The sequence below is a fragment of the Carlito syrichta genome, unplaced genomic scaffold, assembly GCF_000164805.1.
Source record: "Carlito syrichta isolate Samal-C Ts95f unplaced genomic scaffold, Tarsius_syrichta-2.0.1 Scaffold288077, whole genome shotgun sequence".
NCBI classification, from domain to species: Eukaryota; Metazoa; Chordata; class Mammalia; order Primates; family Tarsiidae; genus Carlito; species Carlito syrichta.
In genome coordinates, this window is record NW_007232173.1 from 120,422 (window position 1) to 147,153 (window position 26,732).

A 26,732-nucleotide genomic window follows, 5' to 3' on the forward strand; every position below is an offset into this window, starting at 1 on the left:
TCCCCAGAGACTGGACACCCCTGAGCTGTCCCATGAATCAGCTGAAAGGTGTGGAGACCCTGAGCCTTCTTGTTATGTAAGCTATGCCTACATAATAGAGATTCTACAATACAGCCAATGTTAGGTGCTTCTTGGGAGGGTTACCTTGAGCCTTTGCATCCCATTATCTGAGGCTGGGGAAAAAGACTGGTGCAGTGCTAGCTTTGGGAAGGACCATGCATTCTTCTTACCGATTAAAGACTGCCATCATTCACAGCAGCATCCGTCTCTCAGAGCAGAGCACTAGAAACAAACAGCTGAAGCGCTGAGAACCATGGTTCAACACTCTTCTGTGTACTTTCAGCAGAGAAAGCACCTTCCATTGACTTTTATCTGACCTTCAGAGATCTCCAATTATAGATCTGGGAAGAAGTGCCAGGAGGAAGAAAAGAAAACCCTCCTCGCATTTACTTTAAACATGAAGGCTCGTACTCTTGAGTCTCATTGCTTCTTTTATTCATTCCAGAAACCTTTATTGAACACTACATTGATGCCAGGCACTGCTCTAGGCATTGGGGATTCAACAGTGAGCTCAAAAGACAGTGATCCCAGCCCACGTGTAGGTTACATTCTAGTGGGAGACAGATTACCCATGCAATTTTAAAAATAAAAATAGGTGAGAAGTCAGATAGTGGTAAGTGCAATAGAGAAAAATAAAGCAGAGAAGGGGAAGAGACACCTGATAGGGGTTGGAGGTGGCACTGTCCTACCCTGGTGGGTGACAGTTAAGCAGAGAGTTAGGAAGTGAAGGAGTGAAGCACACAGGTGCTCACCAGGAGAGGACAGCAAGGCCAGGGTGGCCAGGGCAGAGTGGGAAGGGTTGCATGGGACTTTGGGGGCCGTTGCGATGATTTTGACCTTGACTCCATCAGAGGTGGATCACCTGGGAGGTTTTTGAGCAGAGGTGACATGATCTGACTTTACTGCAGCATAATTTCCATGCCACAAGGGCCACCCATTTTAAGTGCAACCAATTTACTGATTTTTAGGAAATGTACAAGGTTGTGCAGCCATCACTACAACCCTATTTTAGAATATTCCCATCACCCCAAAGAGACACCTCATGCCTATGACTTACATTTTAAAGAGATCACTTTGGCTCCTGTGTTAAGAATAGAAATGAGAGGTAGAGGCAAAGAGAGTGTTGGAAAGAAATGTTTTTCACAGCACATGTGAATAACAAAAAGTTTTAAGGGGCGGGAGACATGACTGCAAAAGCTTTTCTTTTTTAACTACTGGTAGTTCAGAGCTGCCTTAATGCTAAAGTTATAACAGGATGAAAGAATTTGACTCCATGTAAAATTAGCTCTCCCAGTAAAAGCAGGATATTAATAACATCCACAGAACTGTTTTAAAAAGGAGAGAGACAAGCATAAAAGTTGTATGTATCTGTGACTCCTGAACTTGAGGATGATCCCTGCCCCCTTTTGCATAAAAAGTCGGAATATTTCTAAAGCCATGGGACTGTCTTAATACCTTAAAAATCTCCAAGGAGAAAAGCTTTTAGTAGCAATATGAATAAATCCCAAACACGTTTCAGCAAACATTCATTGTCCCCGCGACAAAAAGGCAGTTAGATCTTTTCACATTAGTTATTATTAAAATGCTAAATTTCAGTTTCTTTTGTTGATCTTGAGAAGTGGGGGCATTTGACACTGAAGCCACCTCATGATCTGAGGGACCATCTGTCGCCATAGCAGGGTCCTGGGTGAGGACCTAGAAAGCTGAAATCTGGTATTAGAAGATTGGACCAAATGGTGGATGTTGACTTTTTTCCTTTCCAGCAGCCTTGTCTTTTTCTTAACAGCGGTTTCCCCTCCTGCACTATCCCACTCCAGGGAACAGTCAGGTGGCACAGGGTGACCTCCCATCCTGAATCCCACCTTGGGTAGGTCTAAGGTGATTCTTGCCCGCTTCCTTAAGTTAACACTGGGGCATTACTGAGAGTCTGCCACGTAGCTTTGCTCCAGGTTTGTGATCTCACAGAGAACAGATCTTTAAAACCTAACAGCACATCTGGGGGGACAAGTCTGAGGATGAAAGGGGACGAGGCTAGTGAGACAGCCACCAGCCCAGCTCCAGCATCAGAGATGGGTAAATGCATTCATTTCAAGCTTGTCAGCCGCCCTCACTTGATTTGGCTGTGCTCTGGGCCATTTTTTTTTAAATAAGGTTCAAGCTACATACTAGCATCTGTTCAAGGTCATGGGCAACTACCTCTTTCGGCTTTCCTGATAGCTTTCCATGGGTCCCCCTGCTGGCCATAAGGGGTCCCGGCCCTGCCGGTAGCAGTACCATGGCTGAAAAGCAGCACCAGCTCTTCAGCAGGCTGACTCTGTCAGACAGAGAGAGAATGGCCCCAGAGGGAGCGGCTAAGCTGGATAGTTAGCCCTGGGTCTGCAGCCATGTGGCACTCTGGGAGTAACGGTAACCTGCATGTGTCACTGTAAATAGCAACAGAATGATCCCAGGACTCACAATTCTCTGTGTAGTCTGGGTTCTGGTCCTAGCCTTATTCTCACTGGCTGTGTGTTCTTGGGCAAGTCCCATCCCCTCTCTGAGCCTGTTTCCCCATCTGCCCAGGAAAGGGGTTGGAATGAGGTCTCACTGATCTCCAGTGGCCCTTTTGGCAACAGTCTTGCCAGCGACAAAAGCACCTGAAATATCTCTCACGTGGAGGGGTAGCTGAGCCAACCCTGCTATTTAGCACCAGCCGTCAGCAAAAGGAGTGAAATCAGAATTCTGTGCCACGGAATCTTTGAACCCCAGAGCCAGGGAGAACTCAGAGACTTGGGACTGCAGGGGTTCTCAAACTCTTGTTTTCCTGGAACCCTATGGTCAAACTCTGACAGGAAGCCCAAATGGAAAACAACTGGGAGCACTCTGGTTAGAAACCAGAGCCCAGAGAAGGAAGTGTTCTGTGTCACTCACAAGAGGGTAGCAGAGCTGGGTGACACTGTCCCAGCTGGGCACGGTCTAGTGTGCAGCTTCCCAAGGTGCCAGAGAACTCAGAGGCATAAGAAAGAGCCCCAGCCAGGGGAGGGGGGGACACAGGCCCGTGAATGGTCACTGCAGTCACTGTGCTGGGGTTTCCCTAATCCTCCGGAAGACCCACAAGGGCAGTATCATCATCCTCTTTTAGGCTCAGAGATGTCATGTGGTTTGGCTCAAGTCACATAGCTCAGAAGTGGCTAAGTTGGGATCTGAACTCATATCAAAGCCCATACACGGGCTTCCTGGTGGACAGAAGCTTATCACTCATTCACGTTGTTACTGGCGCTGTTCTAGGCACGGCCATAAGCTGTGGATAAGGCAGCCAGAGTGCCCGCTCTTGCCGAGCCTTGATGTTAGAGGAAGAGACAGATGATAAGCCATGATACATGACAAGAAGAACAATAAAGCAGAGAATGGGGACAGTGACCAGGTGAGGGGGACGTGTGCTGTCTTGTGGTCCAGAGCTGTGCTTCTCCAAGCCTGGTCTACATGCCCATCTGGGAACTGTTAGTTTCCAGTCTGCAGTGAGATAAAAGACATACTGCTTCTCTATTTCTGAATGTCCAAGACAAACAGACTGCACTTGGAACAACCCTGACCTGAGACATTTCTGAATCATTAGATCAGTGCAGCTGATACCTGCACTCCCTGCCCCCGAGACCCATTCATCCGTCCTCTCTTCATCCCTTCCTCTCGCCAGGCCACACAGATCCAGGGAACCTATTACAGAGGGAGGCACTGGTGTCTTTCCCCAGCCTGTGCGATGATGGAGCCATAGTCTCCCCTGCAGGACAGCCCCTCAGGTCCACGGCTGGTGCGAACTTCGTGAGTGGTAGAAGGAGACCTGTGTTCCCACTCAGGCTGTCACTCACTAGCCATGTGATCTTGCAGATGTCTTTGGTTTTTCTTAACTCTGAAATGGGGATAATGATGCTCTGAAAGAACAGATCAGGTACACGAGAAACTTGGCCCTGGGCCTGGAACTTAGTAAGTGGAAGCTGCTATTATTGTGCATACATGTGTGCATGTACGCACGTGTGTGTGCATGTGTGCACGTGTGTGTGCACGTGTGCCTGTATACACGTGTGTGTGTGTGTGTGACATTTGTCTCCTCCACTGCTGTTGGAGAGTCCCTCCCAGCACCTACCATGGCCAGGGACACTGACGGCCTTTCCCGGCATCTTTTGCCAGATTGCCAAGGGATCATCGAGGATGTCATCCTGCTGGGCGCGCCTGTGGAAGGAGATGCCAAGCACTGGGAGCCTTTCCGGAAGGTGGTGTCCGGGAGGATCATCAATGGCTACTGCAGGTCTGTCCAAACCTCACCCCAGTGGGGAGGTGACACTTACCCAGCACCTAGTGTGCCCAGGCCCTGTGCTGGGGACACATATTGAAGGCCGAGCCCCCGTCCTGGTAGGTCCCAGGAATCAGGCAGGCACTGGCTCTGTTAGGAGCAAGGCCCAGGCCAGGGGTTCAGATCTGGGAAGCGTCCCTCCCCATGGGAGGATGGACAAGAAGATCCTGAAAAAGATGTCCTCGTGTCAGGCCCGAGAGTAGCCGGCAGGGTGACAGGAAAGGCTGGGTGGCCCAGCATGATTGGAGCTAGGAGGAGAGATGTGGGTGAGTGGAACAGATTGAAAAAGATTGGGCCCACATGGAGGTCTTTGAACGAGGACTAAAGAGCTCGTATCCAGCTGTCATTTGGTGCATGCGAGGAATTCGGACCAGGATCGCCCACATACATTCAAGTTCCAGTCAACCCAGCAGAACCCATGTATATGAGAAGTCTGCCCTCCCTATAGGCAGCTTTCACTTCCCATGAATTCTGTACTTTCAATCCACGTTCAGCTGTAAAAAAATGCATATAAGTGGTCCTGCGCAGCTCAGACCTGTGTCGTTGAAAGGTCAGCTGTATTCATCTTTGGCAGTGGAGGAGGGGCAGTGGAGTCTAGGCCGAGCTTTCCAAGCACTGTGTCAAGGCAGGGCAGGGTGATAGAACAGGATGCCGATGGCATGGGGGAGCCAGTGCCCAAACCAGGTGAGGGACCCTCTGGCAGGAGCAGGGGCCTGTGAAGGTGACAGCTATGGGGCTGGAAAGGAAGTAACCCCTGTTTGGGGTTGAAGAAGGAGGACTTGTGGGTTTCAGCCTAGGCTGCGACCTAGACTTTGGGGGAAGGAAGGAAGGTAGAGCCCAAACTGAGCCCCCAGGAGACTGGCCTGGGAAGGTGCTCCCATCTCTTCAGCCTCTAGATGAAGTGAAGGACAGGGCAGCAGTGTGTAAGAGTGAATGATTCGGAATCACACAGTCCTGGATCCTAATGCCTACCTCAGTTTCTCCATTGGTAAGGAAGAGATAATAGTAGCAACTGGATTGGCGTGGTGGCTCATGCCTGTAATCCCAGCACTTTGGGAGGCCAAGGCAGGAAGATCACTTGAGGCCAAGAGTTCGAGACCAGCCTGGGCAACATAGCAAGATGTCCTCTCTACAAAAAATTTTTTAATTAAATAAATAGATTAAAATAGTAGCACCTACCCCCCCCGGGGGGCCTTATGATAGTGGGATAATTTATGGTACATACATGCCCTATGAACGACAGATGATGGTACCATTTATTTTTATCATCACCATCAATCACTTGGGATATTCCTTCAACAAACTTTTAGTGAGCACCAACCTTATACCAGGCACCATGATGGGGCTTCAAGAGAGAACAGGACCCACCCCGAGCCTCGTGAAACCCAGTATCCAGCCAAGAAGACAAGCAGGAAAACAGACAACTCCAGGCAGGCACACAAAAGCCTGCCAGTGACACCAAGATCCAAGAAGCTGTGAGAACCGAGGGCTTTTGTCCCCAGGTGTAGTGCCACCTCATTTAGTGACACACTTGCCCTAATGAGAGATGATGGGCTTTGCTTTCCCCACTGTGCTCACGGCTGAGTGACCAGGGGACACCACCCCAAACCCTGCCAGAGTAGTTTGTGGTACACGACTTTGATTGCCTTTGTAAAATCCAAAACATTGTGGATTCAGAAACACAGTAGGACTCAAGGATTTTGGATAGGGGACCCGTTTTTTGGAGTCATTGTCACAAAAGCACAGGATGCTGACTGAGTCACCCAGAGATGGGGGCATTCTTTTTTTTTATTTTTTATTTTTATTTTTTTTAGTTGAAGTCTCACTCTGTCACCCAGACTGAAGTACAGTGGCCGCACCTGACCACTGCAGCCTCGTCCTGCTGGGCTCCAGCGATCCTTCCCGCTCAGCCTTCCAAGTAGCTGGAACTACAGGCGTGCTCCACCACACCCGGCTAATTTTTTGAATTATTGTAGAGATGAGGTCTCACCAAGTTTCCCGGGCTGGTCTCAAACCCGAGGGCTCAGGCAATCCACTCCCCTCAGCCTCCCAAAGCGCAGGATTACAGACTGAGCTGCTGAGCCCAGCCAATGGTGGCTTTCTAAGCCTAGATCCAAAGGACATGTTGGAAGTTTAAGAAACAGTAAGATTGGGAGATTATCTAGTTGTAGGAGGCAAAAAAAAAAAAAAAAGAAGAAGAAGAAGAAGATAAAATGACTCTAGAGCTTTGATGGGAGGCGATTGGCCCTATTAACACAACTTTAAAAACTGACAACTAAAAGCAAGAAGGAAAGACTTGGTGGGGAAGCAGCTGGTTTTTTGAGAGGATGAACCTGAATTTTGCAACATGTGGCTGGGAAGGCACTAGAACCCAGGGAAGTCAGAAGCAGAGCAGGGCCAGTGAGTCCATCAGCTCCTGGGGTGAGGTCACTGAAGGGCAAAGTGTAGTGAAAGAGAAAAGCTTGGATTCCCAGTTCTAAGGATTATATTTCATGATGGGAGGAGGAAGAGGCTCCAGCCTGAGGTTAAGGCAACTCAAAAGCATCCAAAACCATGTGCCCGAGATCTTGTGCTGGGCGTGCGGGGACAAGGTAAGAGAATCTTGTGACCCATGGGAAGGACACAAAGGGAAACAGTCATTTAAAAAACAAACAAAAAACCAGGCTACTCATGCCTGTAATTCCTACACTTTGGGAGGCTGAGGCGGGAGGATCTCTTGAGCCTAGGTGTTTGGGACCAGCCTAGGCAACATAGTAAGAGCTCATCTCTACAAAAAGTCAAAAAAATCAGAAAATTAGCCAGGTGTGGTGGCATTTACCTATTATCCCAGCTACTCGGGAGGCTGAGGCAGAAGGATTGCCTGAACCCAGGAAGTCAAGACTGCAGTGAGCTGTGATCGTGCCACTGCACGCCAGCCTGGGCAATAGAGTGAGACTCTGACTCAAAACAAAAACAAAAACTAAAAATGCAATGATGCAGCAATGGGCGGAAGGAATTTAAGAAGCATTAGTCTCTTACCACCTGCCAGACCCCATCTTTGTTGTAAATAGCTCCTTTAATCTTCCCCTAAACTATGGTGGTGTTATCAGTCCCATTTTACAGATGAGAAAACTGAGGCTCAGAGAGGTTGTGTCACCTGCCCAAAGTCATACCAGAACCACAGTATTTATCCCAAACCTGTCTGATTACTTTGTATGAGACTCTCAGGCCTGTGTGTGTTTCCCTCACTTTCAGGACACAATCATATAGGATATTTGAGTTCTTAAAACATCTTTCATTCAGCAGGTCTTTACTAAGTGCCTGTTATGTGCCAGGCAGTGGGAACTTCTTTCATCTTTTCCAAACTAGAACAGTCTCCCTAGCTGCCTCTATTCTTCCCGACCTTGAACAAAACATGAAAATCCCCAATCCCTGCCCTCTCATAGTTTACATTCAGAATGTGTTTGTTGAGAGTTTACTACATTACCAACACACAATTTGTGAGCAGGTTATCTGCAGTTCAAATCATACACAGAAAAATTTCATCCCAGATGATATTTTTCTGCTAGCTTCCTCCCCTTGCTAGCAATTAGTGTATGTTCAGATGCGGCCAGTGAATTTTCATTTTAATCTAAGCTCGAGACCTTGTGCTGGGCATGCGGGGACAAGGTGAGAGAAGCTTGTGACTCATGGGAAGGACACAGAGGGAAACAGTCATTTAAAAAACATACAAAGCTAAACGGAATTGATTTGGAAAGTCTTTATCATTTAGATGATTTGGCCCATGTCAGTAGTAGCTGAGTATACTAATAGTGGGTATTAATTAGGACACAGGAGTTCAGATAATCAGTTTGGTTCTATTACCCATACTCTAAGCTGAGTGCATAGAATCAGGATATGGTAGAAAGAACAACAAAGACAAAGGCCATAATATATAAAGAGCTCATGCAAATCAATAACTAAAAAAAATCTAAGAAGAAAATGGTCAAAGAATATCTATCTCATACAAATTCATAAAATAAATACAAGTAGTCAATAAGCTTTTGAAAAGATTCCCAACCTCATTAATGAAATAAATGTAGAATAAAATTAGTAAGATGATCAAACATTTGAAACATGAATAACATTTTGTGTTGGTGAAGATGTGGAGAAATAGACAATGTTATATGGCAGCTGGATCAAGTAAATCCTTTTGGAAGACAATTAGTATCTATCAAAAATTTTAGTGTACCTATTTTCTGACCTTACAATTTTGACTTCAAAGATTCTGCAGCCAGGCTCGGTGGCTCAGCCTGTAATCCCGTGCCTTTGGGAGGCTGAGGTGAGTGGATTGCCTGAGCCTGCGGGTTCAAGACCCGCCTGGGCAGGCGAGACCTCATCTCTACAATAAAATCAAAAAATTAGCCGGGCGTGGTAGTGTGCGCCTGTAATTCCGGCTACTTGGAAGGTTGAGGCGGAAGGATTGCCAGAGCCCAGCAGGTCGAGGCTGCGGTGGCCGGGAGCAGCCACTGCACTCCAGTCTGGGCAACAGAGTGAGACTCCAACTCAAAAAAAAAAGATTCTGCAATACAAAATACATACATGCACAGAGATGGATATACAAAGGGGATCATTGTGGCTTCATTTATAATTAAAAATTTAAAACTAAATAACTATAAATAGGGAATAGGTAGTGTTAAAAAAAAAAAGGCAGCAGTTTGTGCCATGATCCCATTTAGGAGGGGAAAAAAATGTCTGCATGTGCATAAATGTATCTATGTGTGTCTATAAATGCACACTAAGGTCAAGGAGAACCATAACATGCTGATAACAGTGGCTACCCCTAAGGAGTGGACAGAGATTGGAACGAGAGTATAATAGAGACTGCCATTTGATTTTTTTTTTTTTTTTTGAAGTAAGAATAGGCTAGTCACAGTGGTTCATGCCTGTAATCCCAACACATGGGGAGACTGAGGCTGGAGGATTGCTTGGGTCCAGGAGTTCAAGTCCAGACTAGGCAACGTAGCAAGACTTCATCTCTACAAAAAAATGACAAAAAGCATCCAGGAGTGGTGATGTATACCTGGAGTCCCAGCTACTCAGGAGGCCAGGGTGGGAGTTGCTTGACCCCAGGAGGCTGAGGCTTGGGTGAACCTTGACGGTGCCACTGCACTCCAGGCTAGGTGACAGAGTGGGACCCCAACTCAAAAAAACAAATTAAGTAAGGATAGCTTTAGCTGGGCACAGTGGCATGTGCCTATAGTGCCAGCCTACTCAGAGACCAAGGCAGGAGAATTGATTGAGCCCAGGAGTTCAAGTCCAGCCTGGGCAACGTATTGAGACCCTATCTCTAAAAAAATAAAGTAAGGATAATTTTTAAAAGAAGAAAAAGAATGGACAAAAACTTTGACGTCATACAGTCCCAGGTTAAAATCTTGGCTCTGCCACTTACCTTTTGAGTGGCTTTGGACAAACAACTCCCCTGAATCTCAGTGTCCCTGCCCATAAAGTAGGGATAATAGTTCCTCCCATATGGGGATTCTGGGAAAATTAAATGAGGTTATGAAACAAAAGCACTGACACTTAACAGGTGCCCAATAAACGACAGCAGCTATCATATTTACTACGGGGCGTATTCACACAGCACATGACTACAGCAAAGGGAAAGAATTAAAATTGCATGTGTGTGGTGTGAAGCAGGAGAATCTTATTAAACCCATCTGTTTTGTTGAGAGCCTGAGGCTAATAAGTTTGGTTTTCAATTATTTTGTGAGACCAGGGGCTGTCTCTCTGTAGAGAGAAAAGGGGGAGGAGGAAGAAGGGAGGCAGGGGAAGGAGAGGAGGGTAGAAACCGGAACAGTAGCTGTGGTTTCTTGGTTAAAGTAAGCACCAACCAGGAGCTCAGACTCTTGGCTTCCAAAGGTCTTCTGGTTGCTGTGAACCTTCCTCAACATGGGGGGTGGGGGAAGAGGATTCAGGCCAATACTACCAAGCGATATATATTAATCATATGCAATTTGCATTAAGCTCTTGGCAGAGCATTCACTCACTCGGGCTTTTCACAGTCTTCTGGGGTTTTTTGTTTTGTTTTTGAGTCAGAGTCTCACTCTGTCACCCAGGTTGAAGTGCAGTGGCACACTCATGGCCACCACAGCCTCGACCTGATCGGCTCAAGTGATCCTTCCACCTCAGCCTCCCAAGTAGCTGGAACCACAGGCACATGCCACCATTCCTGGCTGATTTTTTATTTATTGTAGAGAAGAGGTCTCGCCAAGTTGCCCAGGTTGGTCTCAAACCCCTGGGCTCAGGCAATCTGCTCGCCTCTGCCTCCCAAAGTGCTGGGATCACAAGTGTGAGCCACTGCACCCAACTCCACAGCCTTTTGGAAGCTAATGGGGTGAGTGACTCAGCTGCCTGCTGCACCCCTGAGAAAATGAAGGTCAGAGAGGGCAAGGGACTTGCTGAGGGTCCCACAGGCATAGCCAGGATATCTGGGAACTCAGACCTTGTAGCTCAGGGACAAGTCCACCCTGTGGGCTCAGCTCCAGGAGCCATATCGGGAGGCAATGATGGGAGGAGGAGGAGCAGGGAGGTCCCAGCCCACAAGGTCCCAAGGCCTGATGAGTGGGTTGGGCCTCACCCTCAGCAAGTCACAGGGTTCAGCCATGGGATCCACAGGTCAGCATCCCTTTCAGGGCCTGTGGGGGCGTGGCTCACTGTGCCCCACCGCAGGGAGGTCCTGGTGCAGCACAGGGTGCAGCCATGACTACAGCATATCCCACCCTCAGGGAGCTCCCTGCCTGGAAGTCTGGCAAGCACCTGGCACTCAAGCGGTGAGAGATTAATGGTATTGCGTGGAGGGGCTCAGGCCACTCCTGGAGGAGGCGACATCCAAGCTGAATTTTGAAAGAATGTATGTAGAAGCCCGTCAGAGACTGGAGGCACAGACCGAGCAGGAGAGGGGCTGCACAGCTCACACAGGTCCAGAGCAGGAACTCGAAGTCATGCAGGCTCCCTGTGCGCCTACATGTACACATGCCCTCTCAACACTCCCACCAACTCTGGGACCCATCAGAGTGGTCAAGCCACTTGTCCAGGGTCACACAGCTCAAAATCGACAAGGCAGGACTTGGACCTGGCTCTGCTTGGTCCAGAGACAGACAGAGAAGGGTCTTGAATGCCAGTGACAGTGCCGAGCATAGTAGAGAGAGTATGGAACCTTCTAACATCTGTTCTTGTTCTGTCCCTACCTGTGTATAAATAAGTGCAATTAACATTTTATTTATTTATTTTATTTTTATTTTTTGAGTTGGAGTCTCACTCTGTCACCCAGGCTGGAGTGCAGTGTCACACTCACAGCCACCACAGCCTCAACCTGCTGGGTTCAGGTGATTCTTCCACCTCAGCCTTCCAAGTAGCTTGAACCATAGACACACCACCATGCCCAGCTAATTATTTATTTATTTGCTGTAGAGACAAGGCCTCTCCAAGTTGCCCAAGCTAGTCTCAAACCCCTTGACTCAGGCCATCCTCTTGCCTCCGCCTCCCAAAGTGCTGAGGCTACAGGTGTGAGCCACTGCACCTGGCTGCAATTAACATTTTAAATAAAGTGTTGTCATAATTATAACAGGAATAATTTGGAAGGAATTATGCTGTCCTGCTCATTTATGCCTGTCTATAGCGGTAACATTTAGGGTCCATCCTCATACCCAGTATTTGGTGCACATATGTCCTGTGAATAGCTGGATCCCACAACCTGAGCTGACCTCCCTTCTCCCTCTGGCTATCCATTCTTAGTGCTTCTTGGACCCTCAATATTAAGATAATCAACAGGACTTGAAAGCATCGCTCCCTGGAGAGAGCTAAGGAATTTTCTAGACAAGAAAGCCTATAGGCAATGGGGAGCCATGGTCAGTTTCTAAGAGGGGAGGGCTGTGGTCACATGGTGTTTTAGGAAGGTCCCAGTGGTCAAGAGAGGTGAGGCCAGGAATTGGGAGAGCTGTGAGGAGGCCACTGAATTAGTTCAAGGGGTAGGGAAGGGAGAATTGCCTGATCTCAGGACCGGAGCATAAGGGACAGGTGGGTGAGGAGCGTTGGGAGGAATCAGCAAGGCTCAATGGTAAGTTGGCTATGGTGGGAGTTGGGGAAGTGCCCAGGACATTGGCTTCTGCTTAAGGGACTGAGAAGATGATAGGGGGAAGGATTGAGGGCTGAGGAGCTGGGTCTAACACATAGCAGGAGGGTCTGTAGAGAACCCTTCAACTCTGGGCCCCAGTCCTTCCAGGGACTTCTAGGTACCCACTCATGGACCCACGTGGTCAGAGACCATAGGTGTCAGAACCAGGAGGGACTGGAGAGCACCACTACACCCTGGATCCCAGACAGTGGGGACTCACCTGGTGTCACTTGGCAGGTCACATGGGTGGGTCCCCACCTCCTGCCTCTCAGCTGTTCTCAGGTCCCTGCCATGGGGGAGGGTCCTTCTTTCAAGCAACAACCCTACAGAAAGAATGCCATACAACCAGAGTTGGAACTGGCCTAAATAAGACAAGCAGAGGCGCCAGCTGGCTCTGAGTCTGGGATGCAGAGGGGAGAACGGAAACGCACGCATGCACGGGCTTGCTGGGTGGCAAGGCAGAGGGCAAGGCTCTTGGCTGACCCAGCTTCACCCCAGGACTAAGCATAGGGGTTCCGGAGGGAGGGCTACCTCGTGAGATCCTCAGACTGTGTTCTCTTTTCTCCTGGAAAAATGGCAGGCAGCTGAAAGTCCAGCATCCCAAGGCCATGTTCTCTGGGTAGTTTAGGACCCTAGTTTAGGGGTGTGTTTGGCGGGGTGGGTGCAGACAGTGGGGTTCATAGCAACCATGAAAGTGGAGGTGTGTTCTCCCGGCTGTGACCGGCCTGCACATCCACTCCCCCCCCAGATGGCTGAGGGCCGGGAGGACCTGCAGGCTGGGTTCCCCCAGCTCACAGAGAGATGAGCCACCTAGGCCCTTTCCTCCCAGGCACACGCCCCTCTGCCATTCTCTCTGTCCCCAGGGGGCCCTGAGCCAGCCACCTCCCCCTAGCTGAGAGCTGCTCTCCTGAGCATCATGCTGACTTGTCAAGAACTTTATCCAGTTTCCTCATTCATTCATTCACTCATTCATTTATTTGATACTCCTCTATGGCATACCAGACATCACTCTTCGCTGTGGGAACCCAGTAGGGAATAAAACAGGGGTCACCACGGTGCTCGTCAAAGCCCGGGCTGTGCACCAGGCTGGGCTCTGAAGTGTCCACCACTTCCTCCATGTCGCCACTCTCCGCGGCACTGTCGGGGGCCCTGCCTCCCACACAGCCTCAGTCCTCCAGCATCCCAGGAGGTAGCCTGGCCCTGTCCTCTCTGTCCCGAGGCTGACGTTTCGACCCCTCTCCGCCCTCACTCAGGGGAGACTGGCTGCTGAGCTTTGTGTATCGCACGTCCTCGGTGCAGCTGCGCGTCGCCGGCCTACAGCCCGTGCAGCTACAGGACAGGAGGGTGGAGAATGTGGACCTGTCCTCAGTGGTGAGTGTTGGCCAGCCCCTCTCAGGGCTGGGCTTTTGTGGGGGGTGGGGTCTTAGTTGTCCCAACCTAGTGACTCCTGGTCCCGGAGACTGTGGCCCTGGTCTTTCCACCCAGGAAGAGAGGGCTCCTAAGACTCTGTCTGGGAAGGGGTAACTCCTATTCACCAGGCATCCTCCTTGTGCTGGGCTTTGTCTTCCTGGTGCTGGGCACCCGTCATTAATCCTCCCACGGCCTCTGGAGCAGGCACTGTTATCCCCATTTCACAGATTAGCAAGCTGAGGCTTAGAAAAGTTCCTGTGACACAACTGGCAATTATAAAGACTGGACTTGAACCTCCAGAGCCCTTGCACTTGTGCCCCATCACCACCCTCCCCCCCTCAGTCCTCCCCCAGGGCTGCCCCACAACCACATCCCAGATCACTAGTCAGGACTATCTGGTTAAAGCCAGTCATCTGGGAATGTATTTAAAGTGCAGAGCCCAGGTCCCCACTGCCTAGACTTTCCACATCAGTCTCCAGGGACAGAGCCTACGAGTCTACCTCTAAACATATCCTGACGGGTTCTCATGCCGCTAAGATCAGGCTGAGCCACGGGGCAGATGGTCAGAAAGAATTCCTGTGGGGAATGGGGTGGTAGGGGACCTGCCTGGACAGCCACACAGACCCAACCTGAGTTTGTAGATCACCTGTTAGGCTTGAAGGAGCCTCTGTCACCTGCCCCGCGCCTGTCCTCAGAGGTTAGGACGCTCACTCTGTGCCGGGCTCCACCCTAAGCCTTTTACTGGCACCAGTCTCCCCATTGTACAGGTGAGGTCACTGAGGCTTAACAAGGCTCAGGGGCTTGCCCAAGGTCACGCTGCAGAGCAGGACTCAAAACCAGGGCTGAAGCTGATGGATGTAGCCCCGGCTCAGGTAGAGACGGGAAAGAGTGGGAGGGGTACTGTGTACCAGGAGGAGAAAGCAGTGAGACGCAGGTGTAGACACAAGCCGACTTCAACCGGTGAAAATCCTTGCCATGTGGGTGGGCCCAAGAGAACAAGATCTTTGGTTTCCAGTTATCACTTGTCAGCTGCCACTTAGCAAGTGCCAGGTGCTTCCCAAGCGTACCTGGCTTCTGCATAATGGTTGTTTAAGCAGCAGGTAGTGTCCTGCAGACAGCAGCAGGCCACACCATCCCTGGGCCTGTGAAAAATGGCCTGGCTTGAGGGCCACTCTGGAGGACTCTGGCTTCTCCACTCAGCATCAGCAGCTGCTCACCCAAGCACCCCGCCACTGCTCCTTGGTGGCAGGTGAAGGTGGGCATCCCACCCACCCCCAGCACAGCTCACATGAGCTGCATGTCTGGTGAGCCTCGACTGAGCTTTTGATAACATTGAGGAATTCTAGAACCAAAAAAACCATAAAACCAAAGCTTCAGCAGGCACCGCTGCCCCTGGAGTCCTCAGCCCATCCCTGCCTGAGGTCACCCGGACCTCTCACTCGGCCTGGCGCCAGGTTACTGCGGCCAGCTCATCCCCACATGTGTTCACCCTCTAGCTCCCAGGACCTACCTCACACAAAGGTCCTGTCTCACCCGAGGAATACACACGAAGCTACCCTATGCCTTCCTCACGGGAGCTTTGGGTTGATGTAGCCCCAAGAGGAAGAGGAGTTCCAGACTCATCCACTCCTGAAACTGACCGCTCCTGGTTAAAGAGTCCTCATGGGACAGACACGAATGTCTAGAGCCACAGGGGGCCTTTGGGACCACTTGTCCCAGAAAGACTTGGTTCATGTGATATAAAGCTTGCGACAACCCCATAGAGTCGATGCTAAGCATCCCCAAGTCACAGATTGTAAAACTGAGACTTGAGAGAATGGACTCACAGCCAGAAAGGTGTAGATCTGGACTCCGAACCTGGATTCAAAGCCTGTGCTCTCCACTCTCCTATGGGAATGAGGTAAACTGAGTCACGGGCCAGAAAACCCTGGCTCAGAAACCTGGTTCTGCCACTGGTTTACTAGCTATGTGACCTTGGACCAGTTACATAACCTCTCTGTGCCTCGGTTTCCTCACTTATGAACTGGCAGGCATCACCTCACTTCCAGGGCAGTGTGTGTAAGATGCTTGGGGCATGGCCCTCATTTTGTGCTAGTGCCCTCCTGTCCTGTCCTGTCCTGTCCTGTCCTCTTTGGGACCAGCAACTTTCCAGACTCCTCTCTCTCCTCAGACTGTGTGGCCGCTTCCCAGCTCCTACCTAACAATAGCCCTTTTTTTGTTTTTTTTAATTGGAGTCTCACTCTGTCGCCCAGGCTGGAGTGCAGTGGCATGCTCACGGTCACCACAGCCCCAACCTGCTGGGCTCAGGTGATCCTTCCATCTCAGCCTTCCAAGTAGCTGGAACCACAGGCATGCGCCACCATGCCCGGCTGATTTTTTCATTTATTGTAGAGACAAGGTCTCGCCATGTTGCTCAGACTGCTCTCGAACCCCCAAGCTCAGCGAATCCTCTCGCCTCCACCTTTCAAAGTGCTGGGATTACAGACGTGAGCCACCGCACCCGGCTGTAATAACTCTTTCTCACATTCGGGGCACATCACAAAGCGGTACCTTCCTCTTCTGGGTAATGAGGGGTAATTAGCACGGCCTGTGTGCTGCCTTCAGTGCTCCTCAAAACACTTTCCGGAGAAGCCGCTGGCAAGAGGTTTCCTCGCTGCTGTTGGGGAAGCACAGGCCGGCCTCTGCCCCGCTTCGAGACCCGCAGGACCTGTCTCCTCCCTGTGAGACCCACATGGCGGGGCCCCTTGTGATCCTCACACGGGGCTGGCCCTTCCGCATCCTGCCTCTCAGTCTCTCCTGCGAGGGGACTGGGATGGAGCTGGCAGGGGAACCTGCCACCCCAGGCGCCAACTCATAAAACTGGGGGTGGGGGGCAGAGACTCAGCTCAAGACAAGACTGCATGTTCCAAAGGAAATGCCAGCTGGCTTCTAGAACTTTGCAAAGGGCTTGACTCAAAGTAGACACTTGATAACAACAGCAGGAGTCAACAGGTGCTGGGCACTGCTCTGTGTGCTTTACAGGGATGAGTCATTTGAGGCTCATGCGGTCCCATGAAGGTGTAATAACCCATTGTACAGACGTGGAAACTGAGGCTGCAGGAGGCGACACAGCACGTGAAGGGTAGAGCCAATGAACCTGGCTCTTAAGCACTGCCTTTTGCTGCCTCCATTCTTACATATCTGCAGCTTCTGGTAGTGACCTCTTCCACCATATCAGTAAGCCTGCTACATGCAGGATCTCTGTGAAGTCTCACAATCAGCCACGTGGTGTAGGTGTCTTGATTGGTTCTATTTTACAGATGAGAAAATTCGCCCAAGAGGTGAAGGAGCCCAAAAGCCTGATGGGCTTAGAAGGAGTTATTGGGGCAGGCAGAGTAGGGTGGTGGCCCTCTGTCTGGGCAAGACTGCAAGGCAAGAAACGGGAAGTCCTGAGCCCATCCAGGCCTGTGAGGATCCAGTAATGCGGCCATGGTGTATGGGGCTGGCTGTGGGAGCAGAGGTGAGAAGTGGTCCCTGCTCTCCTTGCATGCACTGTCCATCAGAGAACATAACCTATGAACATGTGATGATGGCAGGTGGCTGAGGGTGTCCGTAGAGGCCGGGGAGCCTCGGGGAGGGCTCCAGATAGTGCAGGAGGCCAAGGAAGGCTTCTCCACACCAGTGGCACCCAGCATGCATCCGGGCAGCTGGCAGATTTCAATCAAGACAGCCAGGGAGATGGCCAGGGCTGAAGTCTTCATCCAAGATCGGCCATGCCAGAACTTTCCATGACGGAGAAGAGGCTTTTTTCTGGGCCACCACACCCCTACTCTCTTATCCCTTCAGCCAACCTGAGCTCTGCTGTTGACTGCTCCCCTTGGGTCTTTCCACAAGGGCGGCTCAGAATCTTGGGTTGCCTGAGACCTGAACCAACTTGTAGCCAAAGAGGGCCAGAGCTGCATGTTCTGGGACAGCTCACAGTGGGATTTCCACCTGGGATTGGCTGCAGCCAGTGACCACAAACACCTTCCTTCCTGGCCTGTATCTACCCAGCCCTGGCACCAACCCTTTGCAACATTAAAGAGGTATAGAAAAGCAGTTCGTTACCGTATGCCCCTGTGGGTCTGAAGTTGCTGGTGGCTGGAATTCAGATGTGATGGCTAGAGTTTGAGCAGCCATATTGGGCTCTCAAATGGATCAGCCTGGCTAACTCCCTAAACTCCATTCCCCTTCTAAGGAAACGAAGATAAGGAAATTCATATTTATGGAGCACCTACTGTATGCCAGGCATGGTGCTCTGTGGTCTGTATGTATTATTCCTTCCCACCAGCCCCTTGAGGTGGGTATCACTAATTCAAATTGCATAATGTCTCTTTGAAAGTGTTTTGGACCAGGTGTGGTGGCTCATGCCTGTAATCTCAGCACTTTGGGAGGCTAAGGTGGGAGGATTGCTTGAGGCTAGGAGTTCAAGACCAACCTGGGCAACATAGTGAGACCTCACTCTACAAAAAAATCAAAAAATTAGCCGGGCATGGTGGTACATGCCTGTAGTCCCAGTTACTCAGGGGACTGAGGCCGAAGGATCACCTGAGCCCAGGAGGTCAAGACTGCGGTGAGCCATGATCATGCCACTACACTCCAGTCTGGGCGACAGAGGGAACACCAACTGAAAAAGAAAAAGAAAAGTGTTTGGATCACGTATGGAACACAACACTAAAAGCATGTCCTGAGTTCCCAAGAAGTGCCAGGCCTTGGGCCTCTTGAGCGACATTCAGGGTCATGCTTCTCATCTTACAGGTGGGAAGCTGTGGCTCAGGAAACTGAGGAAAGCCCCAGTTACTATAAGAGACGGAGCCACCTCTCCTTTCTTTTCACCCCTCCCTCTCTTTCCTCCTTTATTTCTTTTCTTTTCTGCCTGCTTTTTATTTCTTTTTTCCTTTATTCTCATTTGACTTCTCTCTCCAGCAACCTCAGTAACAAAGAAAAAAGAAAAAAGTTTTAAAAATAAAAATAAACAGAGAGAGAGATGGAACTGAGGTCAGAACCCCGGCTTCTCAGATTCCAAATCCAGGTTCTTCCTTGTGCCAGGTAGCCTCTAAATGTGCATCAGCCATGAAAGGGCACTGGCCCACCTTGACTTCCACCTTGAACTCAGGGGGCTGAAAGCCACTTAGATGTGTGGATACACGTGCATTTCTTCCCCCAAAAAACTGTTTTAAAGTGTTTGTAAGGAAAGGAACAAGAGGGTCTGGTGGTAAGAAAATAACAGAGCAGGCCGGCCTTGGTGGCTCAGCCTGTAACCCCAGTGCTTTGGGAGACCAAGGTGAAAGGATTCCTGAGTTACTTGGGTAACTTGGCGAGACTTCATCTCTACAATAAATCAAAAAAGTTAGCCAGGCGTGGTAGCACACACCTGTAGTTACGGCTACTTGAAAGGCTGAGGCGGAAGAATCACCGGAGCCCAGCAAGTCGAGGCCGCAGTGGCCGGGAGCGTGCCACTGCACTCCAGATGGGCGACAGAATGAGACTCCAACTCAAAAAAAAAAAGGAAAATAACAGAGCTGTACAGGGAATTGTCTTTTTGTGTTCCTGAAAAATTGCTTGAATACCCCAGTGTGATCTGTGATTCAAATGGAACTGGAGATATCACTCATGAGTCCCTCTGTCATTTCCTAAGATGCCCTGCAAGAGCCTCCCTAGTGTCTCCCTGTCCTCTTTTTAAGAGAAAACCTTCCCCCTCAGCCCTGAAGCCATGTTCTGCCTTGTGCTTGCCTTTGGCACTAAGCAGGCCCCCTTGCCTGGCTGGGAGAGCGTGGCTTCATCTCGGGGGCAGAGCTGAGCTGAGCAACCTCTGTAGGCAGCCCCTCAAGCACTATGCACGGCTCCACATGCTGTGTGTCATTAAGTAAACCATCAGCCCTCTCTGGGCTTCACCGTCCTTGTCTATAAAATGAGAATGATTTTTTTTTTGAGTTGGAGTCTCCATCGCCCAGCCTGGAGTGCACTGGTATGCTCATGGCCACCCCAGTGTCAACCTGCTGGGCTCCAGTGATCTTTCCACCTCAGCCTTACAAATAGCCAGAACTACAGGCGCACACTACCATGCCCGGCTAATTTTTTATTTATTGTAGAGACGAGGTCTCGCCAAGTTGCCCAGGCTGGTCTCAAACCTGTGGACTTAGGCAGTCCGCTTGCTTCAGCCTCTCAAGTGCTGGGATTACAGGCTGAGCTACTGAGCCTGGCCGAGAATGATTTTTAAACCACCCCTCCCCAGCTGACTTTCTATGAAGAGAACAGGCTTTAGATACAGGTCTGGATTCAAATCCCAGTTCTGACATGTTCTAGCTGTGTGACCTTGGGCAAGTCACATTGCCTCTCTGTGGCCTGATTTCTTCATCTACAATTAGCAGCTGAGACCTGTGAAAGGAGTATATCCAAGAAGCATATTTGCTGCAATGCATTAAGGACCTACTGGGTGCTGGGCACTGTCCATCACACCCCTGGCATCAGGCATTCCAGTCACACCCCTCCTTTTCACTCAGCCACACATCCCAAAACAAAAATGGGGGTGTCTTATTCTCTGAGGAAAGGGATGAGCATGTCTGAGTTCTTGGCCTTTGTCCTAGCCTTAAGATTCAGGCCCATATAACAGAGGCCCCGCTGGGTGGGTGTCTTTAACACACAAGGGTTGATGCTGTCATGTAAAAGAAGCCAGAATAGGCAGCTGAGGCTGGTGAGCTCCCCCACCATCTTCAGGAGCCTCAACTCATTGTTTGCTCTGCCATCCTCAGTGGGCCAACTCATGGCCCAAGATGGCTGCCCAGGCCCTGGCCATCCCACCTGAATTCCAGCCAACAGGAAAGAGGAAACGGGGACAGAGGAAGAACACATAAAGAGAATTCTTGTAAAGAGAATTCCAAGAAGCATCAGCTAACACTACTGCTTCATCCCATTGGGCACAGTGAGTCACGGTGCCACACCTAGCTGCAAGAGAGGCAGGGGAGGGCACCCAGCTGTAAATCAAAGTTCTTGGGATCAAGGAAAAGGAGAAGCGTGAATTGTAGCCAGCACCTTGCAGTCCTAGCTTTATTTCCAATGTGGGGACTTTTCCTGGGGAAATCCTCACAGCCAGCCTGTGGGTATCCACTCTTACTGGCTCCATTTCACCCCCAAGGCAACAGAGGAACAGAGGGGCCTGACCAAGGTCCCACAACTGGTTAGCAGCAGAACCTTTCTGGAAGTAGCCTGGAACTGCAGGCAGAGAAAGAGAACTTCTGCCCTAGATTTCTGCCAGGAGATGCCTTCCCGCCCCAGAGGACCCAGGTTTTTGAGAGAAACATCCTTCATCCTTAATTAATTCAAGAATAGCTTTGAACCTAGAGCCTTCCCACCCACTCTGGGTTTGAGAGACTTTGAGAGCTGGAGTCATGGGCTTGCTGATTGGTTGGCTAAGACTGAGGGTGAGGCCCAAAAGCTCAGCCGGGGGCCCTGGGGAGGGCTGAGCTCCATCCGCTCACCTCGGCCCTCGCTCACTGTCCTCCTGCAGGTCAGTGGCCACTTGGACTATGCCAAGCAGATGGACATCATCCTGAAGGCCGTGGGCATCCGCACCAAGCCAGGGTGGGATGAGAAGGGGCTCCTGCTGGCCCCGGGCAGCTTGCCCCAGGAAGAGCCTCGCCAGGCAGCAGCCACCCCCTCATCGGCCGAGACCTCACACCAGGCTGGGCGAACCCAGGGTCCCACACCCGAAGACGCCTCCAAAGTGGCCATGTCTGTGAACTCCAGCCAAGCCCAGGTGTCTGCAGGACTGGACCGACCTGAAGGGGCCTCCCTTCCTGAGGCTGCCAGTCCTGCTGAGAGCTCCCACATCTGCAGCCATGGCATGGACCCCAACCCACTGGGCTGTCCCGACTGTGCCAACAATATCCAGGAGCCCTGCCCTGGGCTGGACTAACCCCAGCGGGGGCCTGGGAGTCTGCCCAGATCTCTGCACACAGCTGTCTCTCACACGCCCAGGTTCCTCCCAGGAGCCCTGCACGGTGTGGGGCTTCCACACATGCCCTCCCAAGCTGAAGGCATTGGAAGTGAAAGGAAGAGGAAACGGAAGGAAGGGGAGCTTGGGGGGAAAGACACACCCTCCCTGGGGAAGCAAGGCCAGAGACCTGCAGGGTTGACCAAGCACAGTGTAGAGCCCTGGACTCGAAACCAACTGTGAGCTTTCTGCACTCCCTGTCACAGGTGTGGGGTCTGGTCGTCCATCAGGAGGCCCAGAGGACTCTCTGGGGCCAGAGGCTCCCCTGCCGCCTCTCCCTTGGCCTCAGTGAAGCCGGGTGTCCACCTGCTCTTCTGTCCACTCTTCTAGTCTGCCCGCCAGTCCACGGGCACTAACTGGCACCAGTAGAGCAGGTGCTTAGGGGGCAGCTTACTCCTGCTTTTAGGAAGTCAGATCTGCCCTGAACAACCATGCAGGCTGTACACTGTACAACCCCAGGACATGGGTCACACAATCACCGTGTGAGTGGCACCTTCTCCCCCCAAGCTATGCAGCATGGTGGCCGGGTACATGATGGTAACAGCATGGTGAATACATGCCGAATCCACATTCAGGGTGGCTGGGAACGGGTCTGGTGACAAGAATGAATTTTACAAGGAAAGGTTTTCTTGTCGCAGGAACAGGGGGAACAAGAACAACAATAAATAATAATAATACCAGCTGCCACTTCCTATTTACCACGTACCAGGTGTTTATGTGGATTGTCTCAGCTGACCTTCACAGCAACCTATGAAGTAGGTACTATTTTTTTAATGTTTATTTTTATTCCACTGTGGTCTGAGAAGGTGCATGGTAGAATTTCAATCTTACAGAATTTGTTTATGCTTGATTTATGGACAAGGACGTGGTAGATACTATTATTATCTTCATGTTATATTTGGGGAAACTGAGGCTGAGAGCTCAGGTGGCCTGCTGAAGGTCATACAGCTGGTCAGTGATAGCACCAAGCTGCAATCCCCAACAGATCAGGCGCTGGAGCCTAAGCCCTAGCCATGGGGTCTTTGTTCCTTCCACTGTCCTTTTTTTTTGAGTTGGAGTCTTACTCTGTCACCCAGACTGGCGTGCAGTGGCACACTCCCAGCCACCGCAGCCTCGACTGGCTGAACTCCGGCAATCCTTCTGCCTCAGCCTTCCAAGTAGCCGGAACAACAGGTGTGCACTACCACACCCAGCTAATTTTTGATTTAATGTAGAGATGAGATCTCGCCAAGTTGTCCAGGCTGGTCTCGAACCTGCAGGCTCAGGCAATTCACTTGCCTCAGCCTCCCAAAGTGCTGGGATTACAGGCTGAGCCACTGAGCCCAGCCTCCACTGTCCTTGAATGACCAAGGCCCAGGTCAAGGAAAAACTGACAAGCCCTGGTGGAGGTGGGAGGAGGGCAGGAGAAGTTACAGTCATAGAATATAGGCACAGGCTTGCTGCTTAGGTGTCTGTGTTTTTGTTTGTTCATTCAACAAATATTTACACAACTCCTGCTGCTCTTATACCCAGCAGCTCCTGTCACACATGGAAAACTGGGGTTCTGGAAGGAGAAGTGATTTTGCTGGGGTCCCAAAGCTAGTCAGAGGCAGAGTCTGGACGAGAACCCAGAATACTGGCCCTGGGTCTCCTCCTATGACACTTGCTGCAAAAGCCCCCAGTATCCCCTCCTTTGAGTCCAATCCACACCACAGCCACTGCCTTCAGCTAGTGTTTATTGAGCGTGTCCTCAGACAGGTCTAGGGGACAGGGGAAGCCCCAGCAAGCACCAGAACCCCTCTGCGGGGCCAGAGTTGAGTCGAGTCAGCACCAAGGAGGGCGCCAGACCTGGGACAGAGAGCCCCCTGGGAGTTGGGGTGGATGGAGTTTTGAGGGTGGGGCTGAAAAGGAATCCATGGCAGGTTGACTGGGGACCAAGTCCCCTCACCCCCTGCCCCACAAAAACAAGGCCCCTGTGCCAGAGTCCACCTGCCTGCCTGGTGGCCCCACCCCACACCCACGACAGCCCCTCTTTGCTCTGATGACCCCAGTGGCCACCATTCCCATTTCTCTCACGCCGGGGAAGGCCAGAGGAGACAGGGCGAGGGGCTGGGTTTTTCCCCGTTGGCTGTTCCCTTCCAGGTCCAGGGAAGCCCAGGGTAGGGGACAACCCATCCCTGAGGTTGAACTAGAAACTGTCGTCTGCCCCTTGGCCCCCAGGAGAGACTGCAGCAGCTTGGGAGCTGGGAGGGTCCCTGAGGGACAAGGACACCATCCAGGATCCAGAGCAAGGGGTTGGGGGACCAGGAACCTGGGTTTGAGCTGAAGGATGGGGGATGGAAAAAGAACAGTAAGAACAGACAGCCCTTCTGGTCCACAGTCAGAGGCCAGGGGGCAGAGGGCCGGGGGTTATAACAACAGAATGTACCACTGACAACCAGCTACTGGGTGCTGGCATGCTACACACATCATTTTTTTTTTTTTGAGTTGGGGGTCTCTGTCACCCAGGCTGGAGTGCAGTGACATGATCACGGCTGGATTGCTGGGCTTAAGGTCCTTCCCCTTCAGCCTCCAGAGTAGCTGGGACTACAAGCATGCACCACCACACCCAGCTAATGTTTTGATTTTTTTTGTAGAAACGAAGTCTTGCTATGTCGCCCAGCCTGGTCTCAAACTTCTGGCCTCAAGTGTTGCTCCTGTCTCGGCCTCCCAAAGTGCTGGGATGACAGGCGTGAGCCACTGCGCCCAGCCACATTGTCTTCATTCTCAAGACAACCCTATGATGGAATAGGCATTATTACCCCATCTTACACACAGGATAACTGAGACCCAGAGAGACTAGGTAGCCTGTGTCAGCCCCTAGAGCAGAGACTCAGGGGTGTGCCTGCCTGGCTTAGGTCATTCAGCAAATTGTTCTTAGCGTTCCAGGTCACCTGAGCCTGCATGTCTCAAGGTGTAATGTGCACACAATTCACCTGGCATCTTGTTCACATGCAATTCTGACTCCGTGGGTCTGGGTGGGGCAGAGATGTGCGTTTTTAAGACTCTCGGGAGGTCTCGAGGATGCTGATGTGGTCCGGGCTCACTCTGGGTGGTGAGGGATTCAGCCACGCCCTCACCCACATCTGCAGGTGGAGGCATCCCCTCCAGTCCCGCCTGACAGTGTGGCCAAGGACTTGACTGTTTTCCTCTTAGCCTGAACCAAAAGGTCCATCTTCCCGGCACCTGGAGCCCTCTGGCTCATCCTCTATCCACTTGCCAGTAGAGCATCCTGCAGAAAGCTGTCTCAGAGTCACCTGTTCTCCCTCCAGGTGAGGGGCCTGGAGTGGGCAGTAGGGGCTGGCTCCGTCTACTCACAGGGCTCCCAGGAGACCTGCAGCTTCCTGGCTCGAGCCAAAAGCTGGCCTGAGACCTTGGGGCCCGGGTCCCATCCATTCCTGCTCCCCATGGCCAGCTCTAAGCCCAGGTCAGTTCGCAGGGGGGCCAAGTGCATGCAGCCGCCGCTCGGGCTCCGCGGGGTCGATGTTGAAGAAATTGACCGCAGCGGCGGCCCTGGTGGGTGGTGGGGGCTCCCGGGTGGCCTCTCCAGGAAGCAGCAGCTGGGCGGTGAGCTGCAGGCCCGAGGAGCCACCCGAGCCCGAGTCTGAGTCTGAGTCCGGCGGCAAGGGCAGGGGCAGCACTTGCTGCAGGCTTAGGCCGGGCCGGGGGCCGCTGTGAGAGGTGCGCAGGGAGGGCGAGGCGAGGCTGGCCCGGCGCTCCCGGGGACAGCGAGGGCATGGCAGAAACTGGCCCAGGGCCCGCTTGAAGTCCCGCATGAAGAGGGGGTAGATGATGGGGTTCATGGTGCTGTTGCAGTACCCCAGCCACGTGAGGACATCGAAGAGGCCTGGAGAGATGCAGTCGCACACCGCCTGAGGGGACGGGACGGGTCATGCCCAGTCCCGGAGCAGGACCCTGGGCCACCCCAGCCAGCACAGATAGAGCAGACACGCAGGAGCGCATGCACCGTGAGAGGCAGCCCACCCCTCCCTCGTCATGGCTGGGTTGGGACTAGGGGCTTCCCCAGCAAGGCCTGGACTCACCTGCCCTCCACTGTGGCATTACCTGGACTATGTTGGCCACAAAGAAGGGCAGCCAGGTCACAAAGAACATGCCCAGCAGGATGCCCAGTGTCAGGCTGGCCTTCAAGGCCTTCCTGCTGTGCTTGGTACCCAGACGCCTGCTGTCAGCTGACTCCACCCCTGGGCGTGGGGTCCTGGGCACCTGCGGAGAGGAAGGCCACATGAGTCGGGGCTGAGAAAGAGCCCCAGTCTGACCCTGATTTTCATCATAGACTCAAACCTAATTCCACACTGAGCCTGAGTACCAGCAATAAACTGAGCCCTGCTCCTTGACTGAACCACAACTGGAGCTCCACAAGCCTGGCCCCGACTCCAGACCAATCCCCGACATTAGCAGTAAACTGAGCCCTGACCGTGGTCCCAGACCGAACCCTGACACCATCAAGCCCTACATAATCAAGGTCTTAAACTGAGCCTCAACCATAGACTTAGACTGAGTCCTGATCCTGGTCCCACACTGAGCCCTGAACCTGCCCCATAATTTCACCAAGAGCTCTAGGAAGTGCAATGAGACAGAGCAACACTATCCCAAACACAAACCAGATGGCTCAAAAGAACCACCATCCCTACAAAGACAACACACAACACAGGCCCACGCCCATGACAATAAGCGCAGCACCTTCCAAGCCTGTGGCACTACGGGAATCAGCTGCAACTGAACAGTATTTGACCACAAAGGTCCTGTCACTG

The 26,732-nt window shown here is 51.6% G+C and overlaps 2 protein-coding genes across 2 annotated transcripts in view; one reads left to right on the forward strand and one right to left on the reverse strand.

The window, feature by feature from the left end:
- Positions 1–21,864, forward strand: part of TMCO4 (transmembrane and coiled-coil domains 4) — a 120,229-nt gene extending 98,365 nt beyond the window's left edge. The window contains exons 12-14 of the mRNA XM_021710091.1: positions 4,225–4,342; positions 13,775–13,892; positions 21,457–21,864. Coding sequence (XP_021565766.1) covers positions 4,225–4,342; positions 13,775–13,892; positions 21,457–21,864 — 644 coding nt within the window. The remainder of the gene's footprint in view (positions 1–4,224; positions 4,343–13,774; positions 13,893–21,456) is intronic.
- Positions 21,865–24,676: 2,812 nt separating this feature from the next.
- HTR6 (5-hydroxytryptamine receptor 6) lies at positions 24,677–26,379 on the reverse strand. The gene is made up of 2 exons (XM_008053334.2): positions 26,026–26,379; positions 24,677–25,832 (listed from the first exon to the last, which is right to left on the reverse strand). Exons 1-2 carry the CDS (start codon positions 26,203–26,205, stop codon positions 25,389–25,391), a joined length of 624 nt encoding a protein of 207 aa, XP_008051525.1. The 5' UTR covers positions 26,206–26,379; the 3' UTR covers positions 24,677–25,388.
- Positions 26,380–26,732: the final 353 nt, after the last annotated feature.

Bases quoted from the DNA above. Each gene is read 5' to 3' on its own strand.
- HTR6 (XM_008053334.2), bottom strand. From the start codon at position 26,205: ATGTGGCCTTCCTCTCCGCAGGTGCCCAGGACCCCACGCCCAGGGGTG. The intron at 25,833-26,025 runs GTAATGCCACAG...CCGTCCCCTCAG, and splicing joins TTGTGGCCAACATAGTCCAG to GCGGTGTGCGACTGCATCTC.